The sequence below is a fragment of the Gymnoscopelus braueri genome (genome assembly GCF_963280865.1).
Source record: "Gymnoscopelus braueri genome assembly, chromosome: 13".
Lineage (NCBI taxonomy): Eukaryota > Metazoa > Chordata > Actinopteri > Myctophiformes > Myctophidae > Gymnoscopelus > Gymnoscopelus braueri.
This window is the reverse complement of record NC_137615.1, coordinates 18,245,604-18,261,545: the sequence shown is the minus strand read 5'-3', so window position 1 is coordinate 18,261,545 and position 15,942 is coordinate 18,245,604. Positions and strand designations below refer to the sequence as shown.

Here is a 15,942-nt window from a genome sequence, read left to right as displayed (position 1 = left end):
AGAATCATTCAAGCTTAGCCAGGTTGGATAGGGCGCATCAGTGCACAGGCGTTTTCGGGTGTCTCCAGAGATCTCTATTGGGTTCAGGTCCAGACTCTGGCTGGGCCACTCCAGGACTTTCAGTTTTCCCGAAGCCTTTCCTTGGTAGTATGCTTTGGGTCGTCTTGTTGAAATGTAATCCCCTTTGTCCCAGCCTGAGATTCTGTGCAGTCTGGAAAAGGTTTTCCACTCTTCAGTATTCATCTTTTCCACACAGAAAAAACATACCATGGCATGATGCTGCCACCACTGAGTTTGACTGTAGGGATGGTATTAATGAGGTGATGCTCAGTGCCTGGTTTCCTCCAGAAACACCACTGGGAATTGTGGCAAAATAATTAAATTTTTGTTTCATGAGACCAGAGGATTTTGATTCATATGTTTTGAGAGGCGTTCAGGTGCCGTATGTCAAACACACAGCAGGCTGTCAGGTGCCTTTTAGTGAGGTACTGTATGGCTTCCGTCTGGCCACTGTACCATAAAGACCTGACTGGTGGAGTGCTGCACTGATTTGAGGCTCTCATTCATAGGGTTCTCGGATACCTGTCTGACCAGCTGACCAAGCGGTGTAAGCTAAAACACAGTTACTGCAGATGGTTTATCCGGGTCCAAAGGAACTCGGAGCGTTACACGGTGATCTTAGACAGAATGGCTGCACACCATGAAAGGTTCAGGGCCAACTTTTTCAACCCATTAAAACCGGGTAAGCATCTGTGTAATTTTTAGATTTTAGCTACACATATATATATATATATATACACATATATGTGTATATATATATATATAGCAGCATAGGTTTTACGGCACAGCACAAAGACGCGCTGTGGCAGTAATACATCTTAGGATTTAGAGCAGTGATAGAACAGGATTGAGAACAGTGGGTTCTCAAACATTTTCATGTCAAGGACCCCCAAAATTCTATGCATTTGGCTGCGGACCCCCATCTCAAAATATTTTGTTCCAGGGACCCCCAGAAGCAAAGATTTGAGTTAAAAATGTTTGCTTTAAAAAAAAAATATATATATATATATAATTTTCTTTTTTAATATATATATATATATATATATATTCAAAGATTTGCAAAGATTTTCAAAGATAGTAGATCTACAAGCTCGTGACGCGCTGCGAGCTTTTATATCTGCTATTTTTTAATAGCTAAAGTATAAAATAATAGTTAAAGTGGTTAAGATCTAAAAAGACACAGATGCTTTCCCTGTCTTAATGGGCTAAGACACAAGTCTAGTATACTATCATCTATTCATACGTGGCAGTAATAAAAAGTAAAAAGGAAGAGAGTTTAGAATCTGTTAAAAAGGAACTTTATTCGAAAACAATGGAATGACAGTTTTTTGACAAAATTCTAGCCCAAAACAAAAGTACAAGACAGACAATGGAAGTCCAGAGAGATAAAGACAGATTGGAATTTCTCTTTTGGCTCCATTATTAAGCGAGATGAGAGTGCAGAAACTTGTTACAGCAGATCAGTTTCAGGAGGTTGAAAATGGATCTGGTCCCTTAAGAACAGCCTGAAAGAGAGAACATGTGAATGATTTTTTTGCTTTAGAGAATTGCGTAGCTATACCCCCCAAGGTTTGATTTCAAAAGGGCAAAGTGCTGGAAAGTTTAATCAAATCAAATCCATCTGAAAGACATCACAACAATGAACTAAGCATGTAATAACAGAGCCATTAAATGCTTGTATTAACATAGTTAATTTAAAGATAATTAACTCCAACAAATGTACTATTACCTTGTTTTTTCTGTTCTGTTGTTCTTCTACTGGCAAATTTTCTTCGCTTTTATTGCTGGTCTTATATGCTGAACCTACACTTGAGGACGCCTTTACCATCAATATTTGCACATTTCAATTAGTCTGACTATCCAACACTCATTTAGTGGATGACTGTTTCGATCCCCAACTTACAGGGATCAAAACGAACAATTTCCAAGTAAATGTTGGAGCATCAGACAACAGCTTCAAGCCCTCTTTCGTATTTGGATATGTGGCAGACACAGTTTGGCTCAAAACTAGAGCACAGCATATGTGCAAGAATTATCACAACCATTTCCATTAGTGCCATGTAGAAAATGCTGTTGGCAGTTGACCATACAGAATTGTACTTGAAAAGATTTTAGTTTTAACAACCCTGTGTAAGGTCTGTTTGACAGTCCAAAAGTAAGTTATAATTTAATGTTTGCCAGTATTTTGTTACCATAACAATTTGATAATACTGCAAGCTAGCTACGCTAACGGCTGTCTAACAAACAAGGCTTTTTTGTTTGGTATCCAGTAAAAAGAACGGAAGCTGATCTGTGGTGGAACGTTCACCATTACGGTCGTCAGTGTGAAACTGCCTACACATATGGTTGTTTAGGAACCGATGTGAACTTACGCTAAGAGTGAAGCTAGAGCTCCTCGTGCCCGTGAAGCGTATCCAGGCTTTCAGGCGCGTGGCACACAGCAGGAGTGATGAACTCCATCAGGTATTCACAGCGACTGGGCTCTGAGGTGGACACCACTACGGTCTCCTTTCCACACGTTAACTTAACCTGAAACACATACGACATTAACCCAATAAGACCTGAGGCCGATTCCAAAATGGCTTCTAAAACCTAAGTTTTCTGACAAACGTATGTTGCCATATCAGTGGTTTAAAACTTTTTCATGTCAAGGACCCCCAAAATTATATGTATTTGGCTGCTGACCCCCATCTCAAAATAGTTTGTTCCAGGGACCCCCAGATGCAAAGATTTGAGTTGAAAAAAAATCGCTTTAAAATTCTTCTCTCCATTCTACCTTTCCTTTTATACTTCCTCTTCTATTTCTCTCCTTCGATCTGGTTTTTCCTTATATATATTCTTTATTTTCAAAAGCAAGATTCTGTGCCATTTTCTTTTCCATTTTCTTTTACTTTCTGATGTCTGTTTTTTATGTGTGTGTTGTATGTTTAAAGAAAAAGTTAAAACATTTATAGAAGTAGGCAAGGCAAACGATCTTGTGTTGATGATGGGAAGTTGTCATTCCATGTTTACCTAAATATGTGCAGTCATGCAGATGTGAACTGACACAGTTTTTGTGGCTAAATTCTAATAAGCATATTAATGAAAAAAATAATAAGATATTTTAAAATAACAGATGACAGCTTCCTTTCTCGGCTTTCGGGAGGTGTAGTTCCAGACTCTATAGATATATATAGCATTCGGAGATTGTGGAATAGTTGTCTGGCTACGCGAGACTAGATAGATGTGTGGTACAACTGATGTGTCACAGTATGTTAATGTGTACTATTAAAATGTGTACTATTAAAAGATAGCAGCTATACAAGCTCATATACAAGCAGATATACAAGCTCAGAGTATATCAAAGAAATATAAAACAACACAGATTTTCCCGGTTTTAATGAATTAAACTACCGTAAATGTGCTTTGTCCAACAAGGAAGCGATAATCAAATGGCGGGGCTGAAAAACAGACTTACGGTGGTGGATCTGTTAGGACCTTGCCAGCAGCCTGTTCCATGATCATACTTCATTAGAGAGTAGACGTCACCTTCAGGTCCCGACCAAGTTCCCCAGGATCTAGAAAGAAAAAATGATGTTGAGTAAAATAAGAACTCTAATTTGCTATAGCAAAACGTAGGGACACTGTAATATTGACCTCACCCGAGGTTGGTCTCTGATCCGCCATACTTCGGTTTCTGGGACACACGGTTGAATGGACAAAGCCTGTAGATGTACCTGAGAATGACAGAGAGTTTATTCTCAGCACTGATAATTCATACATAGACAAACATGCGGGGTTTGTTTGACTTCAGTGTGCACATACTCGCTGGTAGATAACTCGTAACACTGGCTATAGAGGTAGGCAAACTCAGCACTGGGCCCAAAGTCAAAAGAGATCTCCTTCTCAAGGCTCCTGCAAATAAATCAAAAGGTTAAATTAGATAAGAATAAGAACATAAATCAGATAGTTCTTACACAGACAAAAAATGCATCAAATTGCTTTTTAATTTACAGTACCCAATCAATAACTGTAATTATTGCATTCCCATCATCTTCTACCCAATGCAGTGGTCAAAGCTAGCTTGTTATGTAAGAGCAAACTCCCTGAAAACTTTGTGGAAAAAGAAGGCCATTCACATCTAGGACTTACTTGATCTGATCGTCTTCTTCTCTGAGACCTCTCTCAGCCTCGTCAAATTCATCCCTTGCTTTCTGAGCGGCTGAGAATGAGATGGATTTCATTAAAGAAACAATACTACTCCACAATAAAGATGGAAACATTGAGGGATATCATGTTAATTGTAGGTGTTTCATTTAGGTGTTTTAAGCAAACTTTACAGAAGCTGTCCATGGTGACTCACAATAATACATAATATAAACACAACCACAATTAATGTCATTACCTTCAGCTTTGTTTAAGGTCTATATACATTTATCTACTTACCATCGATTAGCTTCTGTGTATTTTCATCAAAGGGTGGCATAGCCTCGTCATCATCCTCCTTCTTCTCTTGACTGCGGACCGGAGGAGGACTCTAAACATCAAAACACAGATGAGAGTTAGTCACTAAGACGGACCATCGTTCTGTCGCCATGCAAGCTGAGGGGGAGGAGAAGCTTGCCTTGTCATCATCCTCTTCTTGGTCCTCCTCATCATCTTCCTCGTCGTCATCGTCCTCCTCCTCTGGGATGTCGTCCTCGGGGTAGTCGCTGTCGGGGACCGGCTGACTCGCCTCCTCCTGGGGGGGCTCTACCGGCACAGGGATGTCTGCCTGGGTCTGCCAAAGATTGATAGATTTAAGGCTGGCCCCATCGCATGCAGGGAGCACCCAAGAGACGAGTCATAGATTCTTCTTACCTCTGATATGTATTTTTCTTTGATGCTGCTCCACACAGTCTCAAATCCCACCGTGTCCACTTTGTCTGATCCCCCCAGCAATCCCTGATTAAATACAAGACACACAGCAGCACCACGACGTGTCGTTTTATTCAGCTACCAAAAACTTCTGTTAACATTGTTTTTAAAAAAAGAAAAAAAGAAACTGCCAAAGGCTGCAGGAATATTTACTTGCCGCAAAAGAATCGAATCTCTGCATTAACTGGGTACAAGGACTGACAAGACATCCTACCTGCACCTCCGTCTCTGTCAAGGCCCCATCCGAATCTGGGTCAAGCTCAATGTGGGAGAGAAGCTCAGCCACTGAGACACTGAAATGGATACAAAGTACATCATGACTCACTGAATCACACAATGGAAATAAGCTCTGGAACTTTTTTTGTGTTTGATCCTTTTAACAGATACAGTATGTACAAATATGTGGTCATATATATGCACATTTTGTCAATGAAAAACGTAAATCATTGCTAATCAGTCTGTACAGGTCTGCTTGAGAAACATTGTTATCTTCACAGAGGCCAGCACTTTATGGTAAATACGCTAAGTCATGTCTCAAAAGCCAATCCATCTCTTAGGTACACCAACATTGTTCTTGTCAAGTAGTGTTCTTGTTCTTGTTATTGGTCAAGGATCCGATTTATAAATGTCCATCTAGAGACAGGCATACTACAGGCCACACAGACTTTCACTGCCTCACCGGCAAATGTAAACAGCGATCTTTAAAAACCTAACCTAGTACGAACTGCTTCACAACAACAATGTGGTCTAAGAAGTTCAGTTAAAGGGCAAAACCACTTTGGTAAAGGTTTGGGTTGTGTAGTTAACTTGCCATGATGTAACAACAAAGGTGGGCAAGAAATCAAAAATAATTTCTCCATTGACTAGAACTTGATCATTTAAAATATGCTCCTCATTGACTTACGTTGTACAGTGAAGAGGCCTGTAAATGAACTCAAACAAAGCTGATTCTGACAATATAGAACATCACCAAACCCAGAACTGTTTACATTTTTTAATAAAAATATCAACTTCCTATTGATTTAGCTATTTTTTATGAGGAAGAAACCCCAGACTGGACCCGCGGATCTGGATCTTCAAATAGTAAAATCAACAGGAAGTTTTTATATAATAAAAAAAAAACAGTACTGGGTTTGGTGATGTTCTATACTGTCAGAATCAGCTTTGTTTACAATCGTTTACGGGGTCAAAAAAGCCCACATCAGAGTGGACAATGTAAGTCAATGAGGAGCATATTTTGAATTATCAATAGTCAATGGAGAAATTATTTTGTATTCATTGCCCACCTTTGTTGTTACATCATGGCAAGGTAACTACACAACCCAAACCTCTACCAAAGTGGTCTTGCCCTTTTAATAGAATTAATGTTTAAAAGCATAGACTATCAACTAGACAAACAATGCACTGACAAGGAAATACAAGAGAAACTGATGAAGAGAAAGTGAAACTTGGTACACTTTATCTATGCAGGTACACACCTTTTAGTTAAGACATTGGGCCCGATTCACTACGCTGTTTACACCCATATTTTGAGTGTAAACATGGAGCAATGCAAAGGATCTTCCATATGAACGCACCTCTGGCCTTCAGGCAAAAATGAGCAACAACTGTGATCCGCACATATCAGGGATTTACACATCCATTTGTGAATTGCATGTCGTTTTTTTCTCAGAGAAAATACACCCTCCTTTTACACTGATATTTACGACCAGCTTAGTGAATCGGGCCCATTGTTCTTGTGAAGCAGTGTTGTTAGAGATGCAGAAGATCATTTAGTCAATTAACTCCGTTTAGCCAAAAAGGACAACTACACACTTTGTATTGAACTTCCAGGTTCAATTCCTAGCTCCTCCCGGCTACGTGTCAGGCAAGACCCTTAACCCCTAACTGCTCCCGATGAGCAGGTTGGTGCCTTGCCCGGGTTCCTTCGCCGTCGGTGTGCGAATGTGTGTGTGACTGTGATTGGGTGAATTTAACAGTAATACAGTAACAGTACAAAGGTCACCATAGTAATCTACAAATAGTTCTACAGAGAAAAAAAATACTCACAAGCCATCTGCATCATCATCCAGTTCCAGAAAAGCCTCGGCCATCTTAGCCTTGTCCTTCTCCTTCTGAATGAGTGCTTTTTGATCTGAAACAGAATGACAACTGTTATTCATTGCTTCACTAACCCCTTCAATTCAGGATCGCATCTGTGTCACTTTAAGATTTCTTTGGCTATTCAAAAATAGCAGATAAAATCGTGAAAATTTGAATATATATATATATACATTTTTAACTAAAATCTTTGCTTCTGGGGGTCCCTGGAACTAAATATTTTGAGATGGGGGTCCGCGGACAAATACATGTCATTTTGGGGGTCCTTGACATGAAAAAAGTTTGAGAACCACTGATATTATGGGAACATCAGCTTAAAAAAAAAAAAACTGTTAGGATTTAGAAGAATCCCCAGAAGCAAAGATTTGAGTAAAAAATGTTCGCTTTAGAAATATATAAATTAAAACATTTGCACATTTTCTTTTTTTAAATAGCAGATCTACTAGCTCGTAGCGCATCTGTCTACATAACATGTAGACAGACGCGCTATCTAAGTTACATTTCACCCTTTGCATAAGCCTGCAAGGTCGTCAAGGCTAGGGCGAGTGTGCTACGACAAGTCCTACAGAAAGTGCTACGGGCTGAGGTGGAGTCTGAAGAGGTGAGTCTTCAGACTTTGGCGGAAGATTGGGAGTGAGTCTGCAGTTCTAATTGCAATGGGGAGTTCATTCCATAGTTTGGGAGCTAGAAGGGAGAAGAGTCTGGGACGTGCGGAGCGTTGTCCCAGATGTTTTAGCGAAGTTCTGACAGCTTCCCTGTGTTAGCTGATCTGAGAGAGCGTGGGGGGGGGGGGGGGTTGTAGGGTTGGATCAGGCTTTGAAGATATGCGGGTGCCATACCTTTGGTTGCTTTGTAGGCCAACATCAGTGTGAGGGATCAGGGGAGCGGAGAAGGGGGGAGACATGTGAACATTTTGGCTGGTTGAAGCGTGCTACTTCCTCTTCTATTTATCTCTTTCTATCTATCGTTTTTTTTACTTTCATATTCTTTATTTTAAATTTTTATTTTGGCAAGATTCTGTGCCATGTTCTTCTCCATTTTACTTTATTAAAATTTGTCTTCTTACTTTCTGATGTCAGATTTCTTATGTGTGTTGTATGTAAAAAAAAAAAAAAAGGGAAAACATTTATGGAAGTAGGCAAGGCAAACGATCTTGTGTTGATGATGGGAAGTTATCATTCCATGTTTACCTGAATATGCTTAACACTGTATGTGCAGTCATGCAGATGTGAACTGACACTGTTTTTGTGCCTAACTTCTAATAAACAACATATTAATAACAACCAAAAAATATATATTGTATCATGCATTTTCGTGAAGGGAAATGACAAACAGATGACAGCTTCCTTTCTCGGCCTTCGGGAGGTGTAGTTTCAGGCTCTATATAGCATTCAGAGATTGTGGAATAGTTGTCTGGCTACGCGAGACTTGATAGATGGCGTCAAATGTGTGGTGCAACTGATGTGTCACAGTATGTTAATTTGTACCAGGAGCGAACTTCCTGAATTCAATTAATTATTAGGCACGTAAACAAACACAAAAGAATCCTCTCACTTGATGTCAAGGAACCCTTTCAGATGCATTACCTTCCCAAGCCTTCAGATGGCGATCTTTAGCTTCTTTCTCCGGCTGCTCTAAGGTCTCCTTCACAGTTCTCAGAGCCTCCACCTTTTCTTCGATAGTTCTCTTGCTAACCTGATGCTCTGACAATTTGCTCTGTTGAGGTGTACAAATACAACAGATAAACTCCAAATATAGTCATATCCAAATTGAGTAAGAAAGTATATGTATCATCTCAATTAAACCCTAAGCAATAAGGAGAACTGATGTAACATCATGCTTACTAGAATACTACAAAAAGGTAAATAAGTCTCCATCAAACAATTAACCTTGATTTTTATTTGGCATCTGGGTGAGAGGTTCAATCTCTAGCTGTAAAACCTGACAAATTATTACTACTTTAATATTATATTACAAGGATTTGTACACGGTGAGGACACCTCGTAGGACTTTTTCTTCACAGGGCCCTGGGGGACTACTTTGACTGACAGACCGGTCCCTCATTTTAAATAGTCCTACTGAATCTGAATGCGTATCCTGACAATGACAATGCTAATGCAGAAGAGAATAAACATTACACCCATACTAGGTATCCTCTAAAATGTAGTTACTATGGTCAGGGTTTGGATGACAATATGGCCTTTGCAACAGATTTTTTTTTTTTTTACAAAAAATTGTATTGGATTTTTATCCTCAAAAACGATTATTCGAATATTCGATTATTCTGATCCACCCCTAATTACAATTAATTGTATCTATTACATAAAGGATTTTCCCTGATTATTAAAACTACATTTATTTTTGCTTGGAAACTGGTAATTTTAGGTTGTTTTTTAATGTCCGCGTAATATTAACTATCAAGGATTGTTCTCCGCAGAATCAGGATTGTTCTCACACTTTTTCTCAGCGGTATCCTGGGGGGACTATGTATTCTTTTAGGTGTTTTCAAAACACAACATGATGTTATAATTCCCCTTGTTCATCGGTAATGGCTGCATATCGCACAATGTAGCCTTAAACCAACCTCCAGAAATTATTTTGTCATTCACATCATACCTGTTTTACCTCCTGGCCCGACTTGGCTTCATGTATCAGTTGCTGCTTAAGCAGAAAGCCTTCTTTAGCTATTTCTGCCTTTATCTGCAGGACTTCTCGCTCCTTGCGGCCCATATCCCTGGCGATCACAGAAACACAATTAGTTTCAACAAATATAAATCTTCACAACACCATAAACCAAACAGCCTTAAGCCCAAGTCATACATACTATGGCAGGTAGATACGAGCTTAGTGAAATATACTGTACATCAAAGTCACTTTCATTTCGCGAGTCCTGTTGCATGTAACTGCAACATTCTAATGTTAAAATACACACCAATACAAGAAAGCGCCCTTCAACTATGAACTATTTTCATTTGTACACTATCTGACTTACAGGTCCATAATAAGGGTCCATTTAGTAAGCCAGTGGAACTAAATTTCGTTTAATTATGCATTTCATGTATTGTTGAATGACAATAAAGCTTATCTATCTATCTATTTAATAACCAAACTATCAATCATTTAGCTGGGGACCCCCTGGAACCCTCTCAAAGACTGGGGGGCTCTGGAACCCATGTTGAGAACACGTGCACTAAAGCATTTTCACCTGCAGGTGTTCTGGCATGATGCTCCACTGTTGTATTCATCTGTTGTGTCACAGCAATCTGGGATGGGAGAGAATGCATTACTCCAAACACACACTACAAGCTTTAAGGAAGGCTTTACATTTTGAGGATATATTCTTACCACAGATTCCATCATTTATACGGGAGGAAGGAATGAAGGCTGGTCTGAAACCTGCATTCGTGCAGTGGAAACTGCCATTGGGACAAGCAGCTGTGCCTATAAGAAAATGATGATTCAAATAAATGTCCCTTATTTCTCCACACGTGGTGACAACCGTATGGATTAAACCATTTAACCCACCTAGGCAATTTACTTTAATACTAGTGTATTTACGGCAGACTGTATGCAGACTGGAAAAGATTGTTCTCAGCGTGTCATGCAGTCGACACGCTGACTAACTGATCATGTCCAGGCAGGGATTACCATCAACAGACATACCTGGCTCATCTGATCCGTCCTTGCAGTCACAGTAGTCATCATTGACCCTATCAAAGGGAACGGTGCGAGAGCCATCCAAGCAAGTAAATGGTTTGTTCTCCTCGTAGAACTGCCTCTCTGTTGGGTGGAACAACAAGGAACAGAGTCAGTGGCAATCAGACATCTCAGAGGTTTAACAGAATGATTTTCTAATCCCACAAGACAGAAATACAAAACAAAGTGTACGGCATCAAGAGAATACAATCCTCAGTGTTAATTTACACATTAGTGTGTCAGAGAGAGCATACAAATGTAACCAAATTGACCCGACACTGGGAGGTCAATGTGGGGGGGGCGAGTTGGGAGGTCAATGTGTCGGGGGGGGGGGGTTTCAGGGGGTCCACTAAATGATTGATAGTTAGGAAGGTTCTAGCCGCAAGCAACTCTTAGATCCTATTTTTAATATCTGGAATCTCGAGTTGCAATACCAACCCTTGACAGCTCATACAATCAAACAGAAAAGTCCGATCTGATTGTATTAAACAACGTTAAACTCATCAACATTGCAGCTGTATGGAAAGCTTGAATTATCCTCTTTGTATCTGCCAGGTTTTTGTTTCATAAAATGGCACCATATCCTGCATTTTTTATCAGCTGTTATTAAAGGGTTAGTTCAGATTTTTTGAGTATTTTCTGTAGGAAATACTTACTATTAATGTAGTGGTTGCAAAGGTTTTAATTGATTGCCCGAGTCCCGTGGTCAGAGTTATGGTCCTGTTCTGATAAATATGAAGTAGTTCCGGTAGATTAGTAGATTTGGTGGGGGCCGCTCATTAAAAATAAATGTATTTAAAAAACTAGCGTAATTTGTATTGTTGACCTATTTCTACCATATAGAGCAGGTTTCGTTCAATTTCGACCCCTCTGTCACATGGTACTATTTTTTGTGTCATATATTTTGTGCCTGAGTAGGCTGCCGCGGCGCAGTGATTCTGGACACAAACATTAGTACCATGTGACAGAGGGGTCGAAATTGAACGAAACCTGCTCTATATGGTAGAAATAGGTCAACAATACAAATTACGCTACTTTTTTAAATTAATGTATTTTTAATGAGCGGCCCCCACCAAATCTACTAATCTACCGGAACTACTTCATATTTATCAGAACCGGACCATAACTCTGACCACGGGACTCGGGCAATCAATTAATACCTTTGCAACCACTACATTAATGGTAAGTATTTCCTACAGAAAATACTAAAAAAATCTGAACTAACCCTTTAAGCTGCAATAAGACTATTGCTTTGTCAATAAAGTCCGCTTCCAAACTCGAAAACGTCCACGAAATGTATTGACAGAAAGTAGCTCATAGACATGTCTATGGTGGATTTCTATGAAACAAAAACGTTGCAGATACAAAGAGGATGATTCAAGCTTTCCGTACAGCTGCAATGTTGATGAGTTTAACGCTATTTAATACAATCAGATCGGACTTTTCTGTTTGGTTGTATATGGGCTGGTATTGCAACACTAGAGATTCCAGATATAAAAAAATAGGATTTAAGAGTTGCTTGTAGCTAGGGGTCCCCATCTAAATGATTGATAGTTAGGAACCAAATGGAGGTCTCCATTTGGTTCCATTTGCACGCTCTCTCAGAGTTAAATTAACAGTGGATTTTTACAGTGTAGATTGGGGTCCCAGAGTAATAAAAAAGAGGGTCCGTGGGGGTCCTTAACGTTAAAAAGTTAAGAGAGTCACCGATCTAAACATACTTGATAAAGGAACACCCCGGGGGCGTTGGACCTCCACGGAGGACACGACTCCCACAGTCAGCAGCAGCAGCAGCAGCGACACACTGGACATGGTGACGGCCAGGTCAGAGGTCAGGATGGATCTGGGTACTGCTAGTATTACCTGAGCACCTTTCAATGAAATGAAAGCCACAACAAAATGAATGTGGTCAGCAGTATTCTACATCAGCAGTTCTTCTCACACTTTCAAGATTTAAAAAAAAAAAAAAAAAAAAAAATAGCAGATCTATTCTGAGCTTGTAGATCTGCTATTTTTCAATAGCCAAAGCAAAAATCTTAAATGACACATTATGCTTTCCTGGTTTCAATGGGTTAATACGGCCAGAGACAGTACACTCTGACGGGACAGATCGAGATGATGGATAAATAATAACAATCCAATAAATGTTGACATCATTATTTTTAAAAGAGACCTCTTTGACGGCTGCAGTCGGGCTACAACACGGTTAGCCACATTAGCTAGAGCGATTCATTTAATCGAAAACCATATAAACGACAACGTTTACGTTACACTGCGAAAGCAATCAACCATTGTATGTATGCCTTAACAAGAATCCTTCAATACCTGCAACAAATACGATTAACTGACACCAAATGTAACTTTAGGCAAGTTGTTGTTTTGCGGATAAATGGCTCATCATTCAGTTGAAGTTCATTACCCTTAGTTTCCTGGTTTCCAGGCGCATGCGCAACTGTGTGGAGCGGTTCCGTGTTGTTTCTCTATGATTTTTTTTTACGCGTCCTGATTGGTAGACACGATGGCAACGTCAGAAGTAGTGCTCAGGGTTGCCATGTCCACTTGTTGTTATAAGTGACTTTGGGCTTGTTTTTCTTACTTGAAAATATTGGTTATGTAGAGTTTTTTTTTTTGGGCTTGTTTCTAAAGTGTAGTTGTTTGTTTTGGAGCTTGCTGTCTTACGGTGTAATGTTGTTTAACCCAGTGATTCTAAAAACATTTTCATGTCTGCAGACCCGGGCCTCCCATCTGAAAATATGTTATGCCAGGGACCCAGCCCCCCCCCCTCCCTGTGACTTGTGGTGTCCCACAAGGAAGTATACTAGGACCTTTACTGTTCCTGATATATGTGAATGACATGTCATCGGCTTGCGACTGCAAGCTGTTCCTGTTCGCAGATGACTCGGCCCTGCTAGTCTCGGACAGGGACAGGCTGCAGGTTGAGAAAACTCTCAGCTCCGAACTCAACAAGATCTGCATCTGGCTCTCTGACAACAAACTTTCATTACACCTGGGTAAAACAGAATCCATCCTCTTTGGGTCCAGTCCTAACCTTAGCAAGGCAGAGAGTTTCACGATCAAAGTGGGTGATGATGTCATCCAAAGAAAGGATGAAATTACCTACCTGGGCTCCATCTTGGAGGCAAACCTCTCTGGTAACAAAAACGCCGAAATTGTCAACCAAACAACACGCTATTTGTGGAGGATTGATCGCCTAGTCAGTAAGAATACTCTGAAGATTCTTGCAGGGGCCCTCATTCAAGGTCATTATGATTATGCATGCACTTCATGGTATCACAACACCTCCAAGGCCTTAAAAACAAGGCTCCAAACATCCCAAAACAAACTTGTAAGGCTACTTCTTGGCCTCAATCACAGAACCCATCTAACCCCTGCTCATTTTGCTAGGATTGGATGGCTTAGGGTTGAGGACAGAGTACAGCAACTTGCTATGGGCCTGGTCTTCAAGATACACCACAACATTGGGATCCCCCTGTATTTGTCAAAATACTTCCAAAATGTTAATGCAGTCCATGATCATAACACCAGAGGCAGCTCCACGGATCATGTTCAACCCAGATTTGGCTCAACTAAGGGTATGAACTCGTTCTCATGCTATTCAACAAAAATGTGGAATGCCCTACCAAAAGGAGTAAAGGAGTGTAAAACCCTACTCACTTTCAAAACTGCCCTAAAGATACACCTTCAGGAGGCTGCAATTCGAAAATGGCCCCTGTCTAAGTCTTAACCTACCCCCCCTACCCCCCCCCCCCTCCTTCATTTTCCTCTTTTGTATATATATATATATATTTTTTCTCTCGTCATACCAGTAACCTGAAAGCTGATTGTATGACTTTCTGTATAGTAGTGTGTATATCTGCCTGCCTCTTATATTTCATCATGATTTGTGTGCATGGGGTTCTCATCTTAAACAAGCTTAGTGCTTAATGAGGGTTTCCAGTTTAGTAGACCTTGTATTGTGAATTTGTACTTTTATTATGTGTTATGTACTGTCATGTACTATTCTCATGTCTTTCTAAATAAACTACATCGATCAATCAATCAAACCCCCCCCCCCCCCCCCATACAAGATTTGTGTTGTTAAAATGTTTAAAAAATATTCCACAATTTTCACATTTTCTTCACGATTTTTTCGAAAATAGCCAATCTACAAGCTCACAATCTACGAGCTTGTAAGCCAATGTATATTATGTTTAAAAGGGCTCATGTGGCCTATAATAGTCACTTCTTTTGGGCTTGTTTTCATAGACATGGTTGCTTGTTTTCATAGACCTGGTTGCTTGTTTCTCTCACTAAATCTGGCAACGCTGGTAGTACGCTGCACTGTGGGTAAAGTGCTAGATGGATGCAGATGATGAGATGAAGCCATCTCATCCCGTGCATGGTGCATGTGATGCTGCAAAAAGCATCTTTCAGTTGAGTTGATCAAAGGAGAAATTAACTTAATATAATATATATGTTGAAGTTCAAATTATTTGGTTCAGGCCACATTCTCATAAGCCCACTTTTACAACATAACATGTCATTGTCAACAATATTAGAAGTAACAACCAGAATACCACTATCACGTCTTGATAAAGTGTCCTATGTGTTTTTGGCCTATGTCAGTGATTCTCAAACTTTATACTTTCAAGGGACGTCACCTCAGTTTGATTTGTATTATATTAGGCCACAGATCACCATCTTTCTTTCTTTTAAAAAAATCTCTAATTCATCTCTAAACTGTAAATCCTCAATGTTAAGGACTGGGCTGTCCACACCAAGCAGAAAGCTGTCCTTAAATTGTCACTTCACTGTTATCTGGGGACCCCCACAAAATCATGTGGGGACCGACCCACAGATTGAGAACCACTGACTTAAGCGTTACTGACCCATAACTCCTCAATGACCCCTGGGGGTCCCTGGACCACATATTGAGAACCTGGCAACTAAACCAGAGCCTACATTGTGGCAATAAAGTGTTTATGAGTTCCAAAGTCAACCAAGAACCAACACACTGATTTGTTAATAACCACATTCATATTATGATTTATGAAGCAGTTTTGATTAACTCGTTCATTTTGAACTATAAAACTAGGCTATAAATAAATGCAGCAGGATATTTGTGTTTAATATAAAAAATCTTCCTTTATTTGTAATCTTAACACACTTTACAGTACTGAACAGTGAAAT

The 15,942-nt window shown here is 39.9% G+C and overlaps 1 protein-coding gene across 4 annotated transcripts; it reads right to left on the bottom strand.

Moving 5' to 3' along the window:
• Positions 1–1,341: 1,341 nt before the first annotated feature.
• prkcsh (PRKCSH beta subunit of glucosidase II) lies at positions 1,342–13,190 on the bottom strand. 4 transcript variants are annotated; one of them, XM_080446940.1, is made up of 18 exons: positions 13,078–13,190; positions 12,474–12,623; positions 10,720–10,836; positions 10,402–10,497; positions 10,262–10,319; positions 9,673–9,790; positions 8,643–8,772; positions 7,006–7,090; positions 5,171–5,249; positions 4,900–4,983; positions 4,664–4,819; positions 4,486–4,576; positions 4,192–4,261; positions 3,865–3,954; positions 3,702–3,776; positions 3,518–3,617; positions 2,433–2,589; positions 1,342–1,565 (listed from the first exon to the last, which is right to left on the bottom strand). In XM_080446940.1, exons 2-17 carry the CDS (start codon positions 12,562–12,564, stop codon positions 2,446–2,448), a joined length of 1,584 nt encoding a protein of 527 aa, XP_080303066.1. In that variant the 5' UTR covers positions 12,565–12,623; positions 13,078–13,190; the 3' UTR covers positions 1,342–1,565; positions 2,433–2,445. The 4 variants fall into 4 exon arrangements, with proteins under 4 accessions (XP_080303066.1, XP_080303068.1, XP_080303069.1 ...); XM_080446942.1 differs by having other exon boundaries at positions 13,172–13,190; XM_080446943.1 differs by having other exon boundaries at positions 12,474–12,615; positions 13,085–13,184.
• Between the last annotated feature and the right edge of the window lie 2,752 nt (positions 13,191–15,942).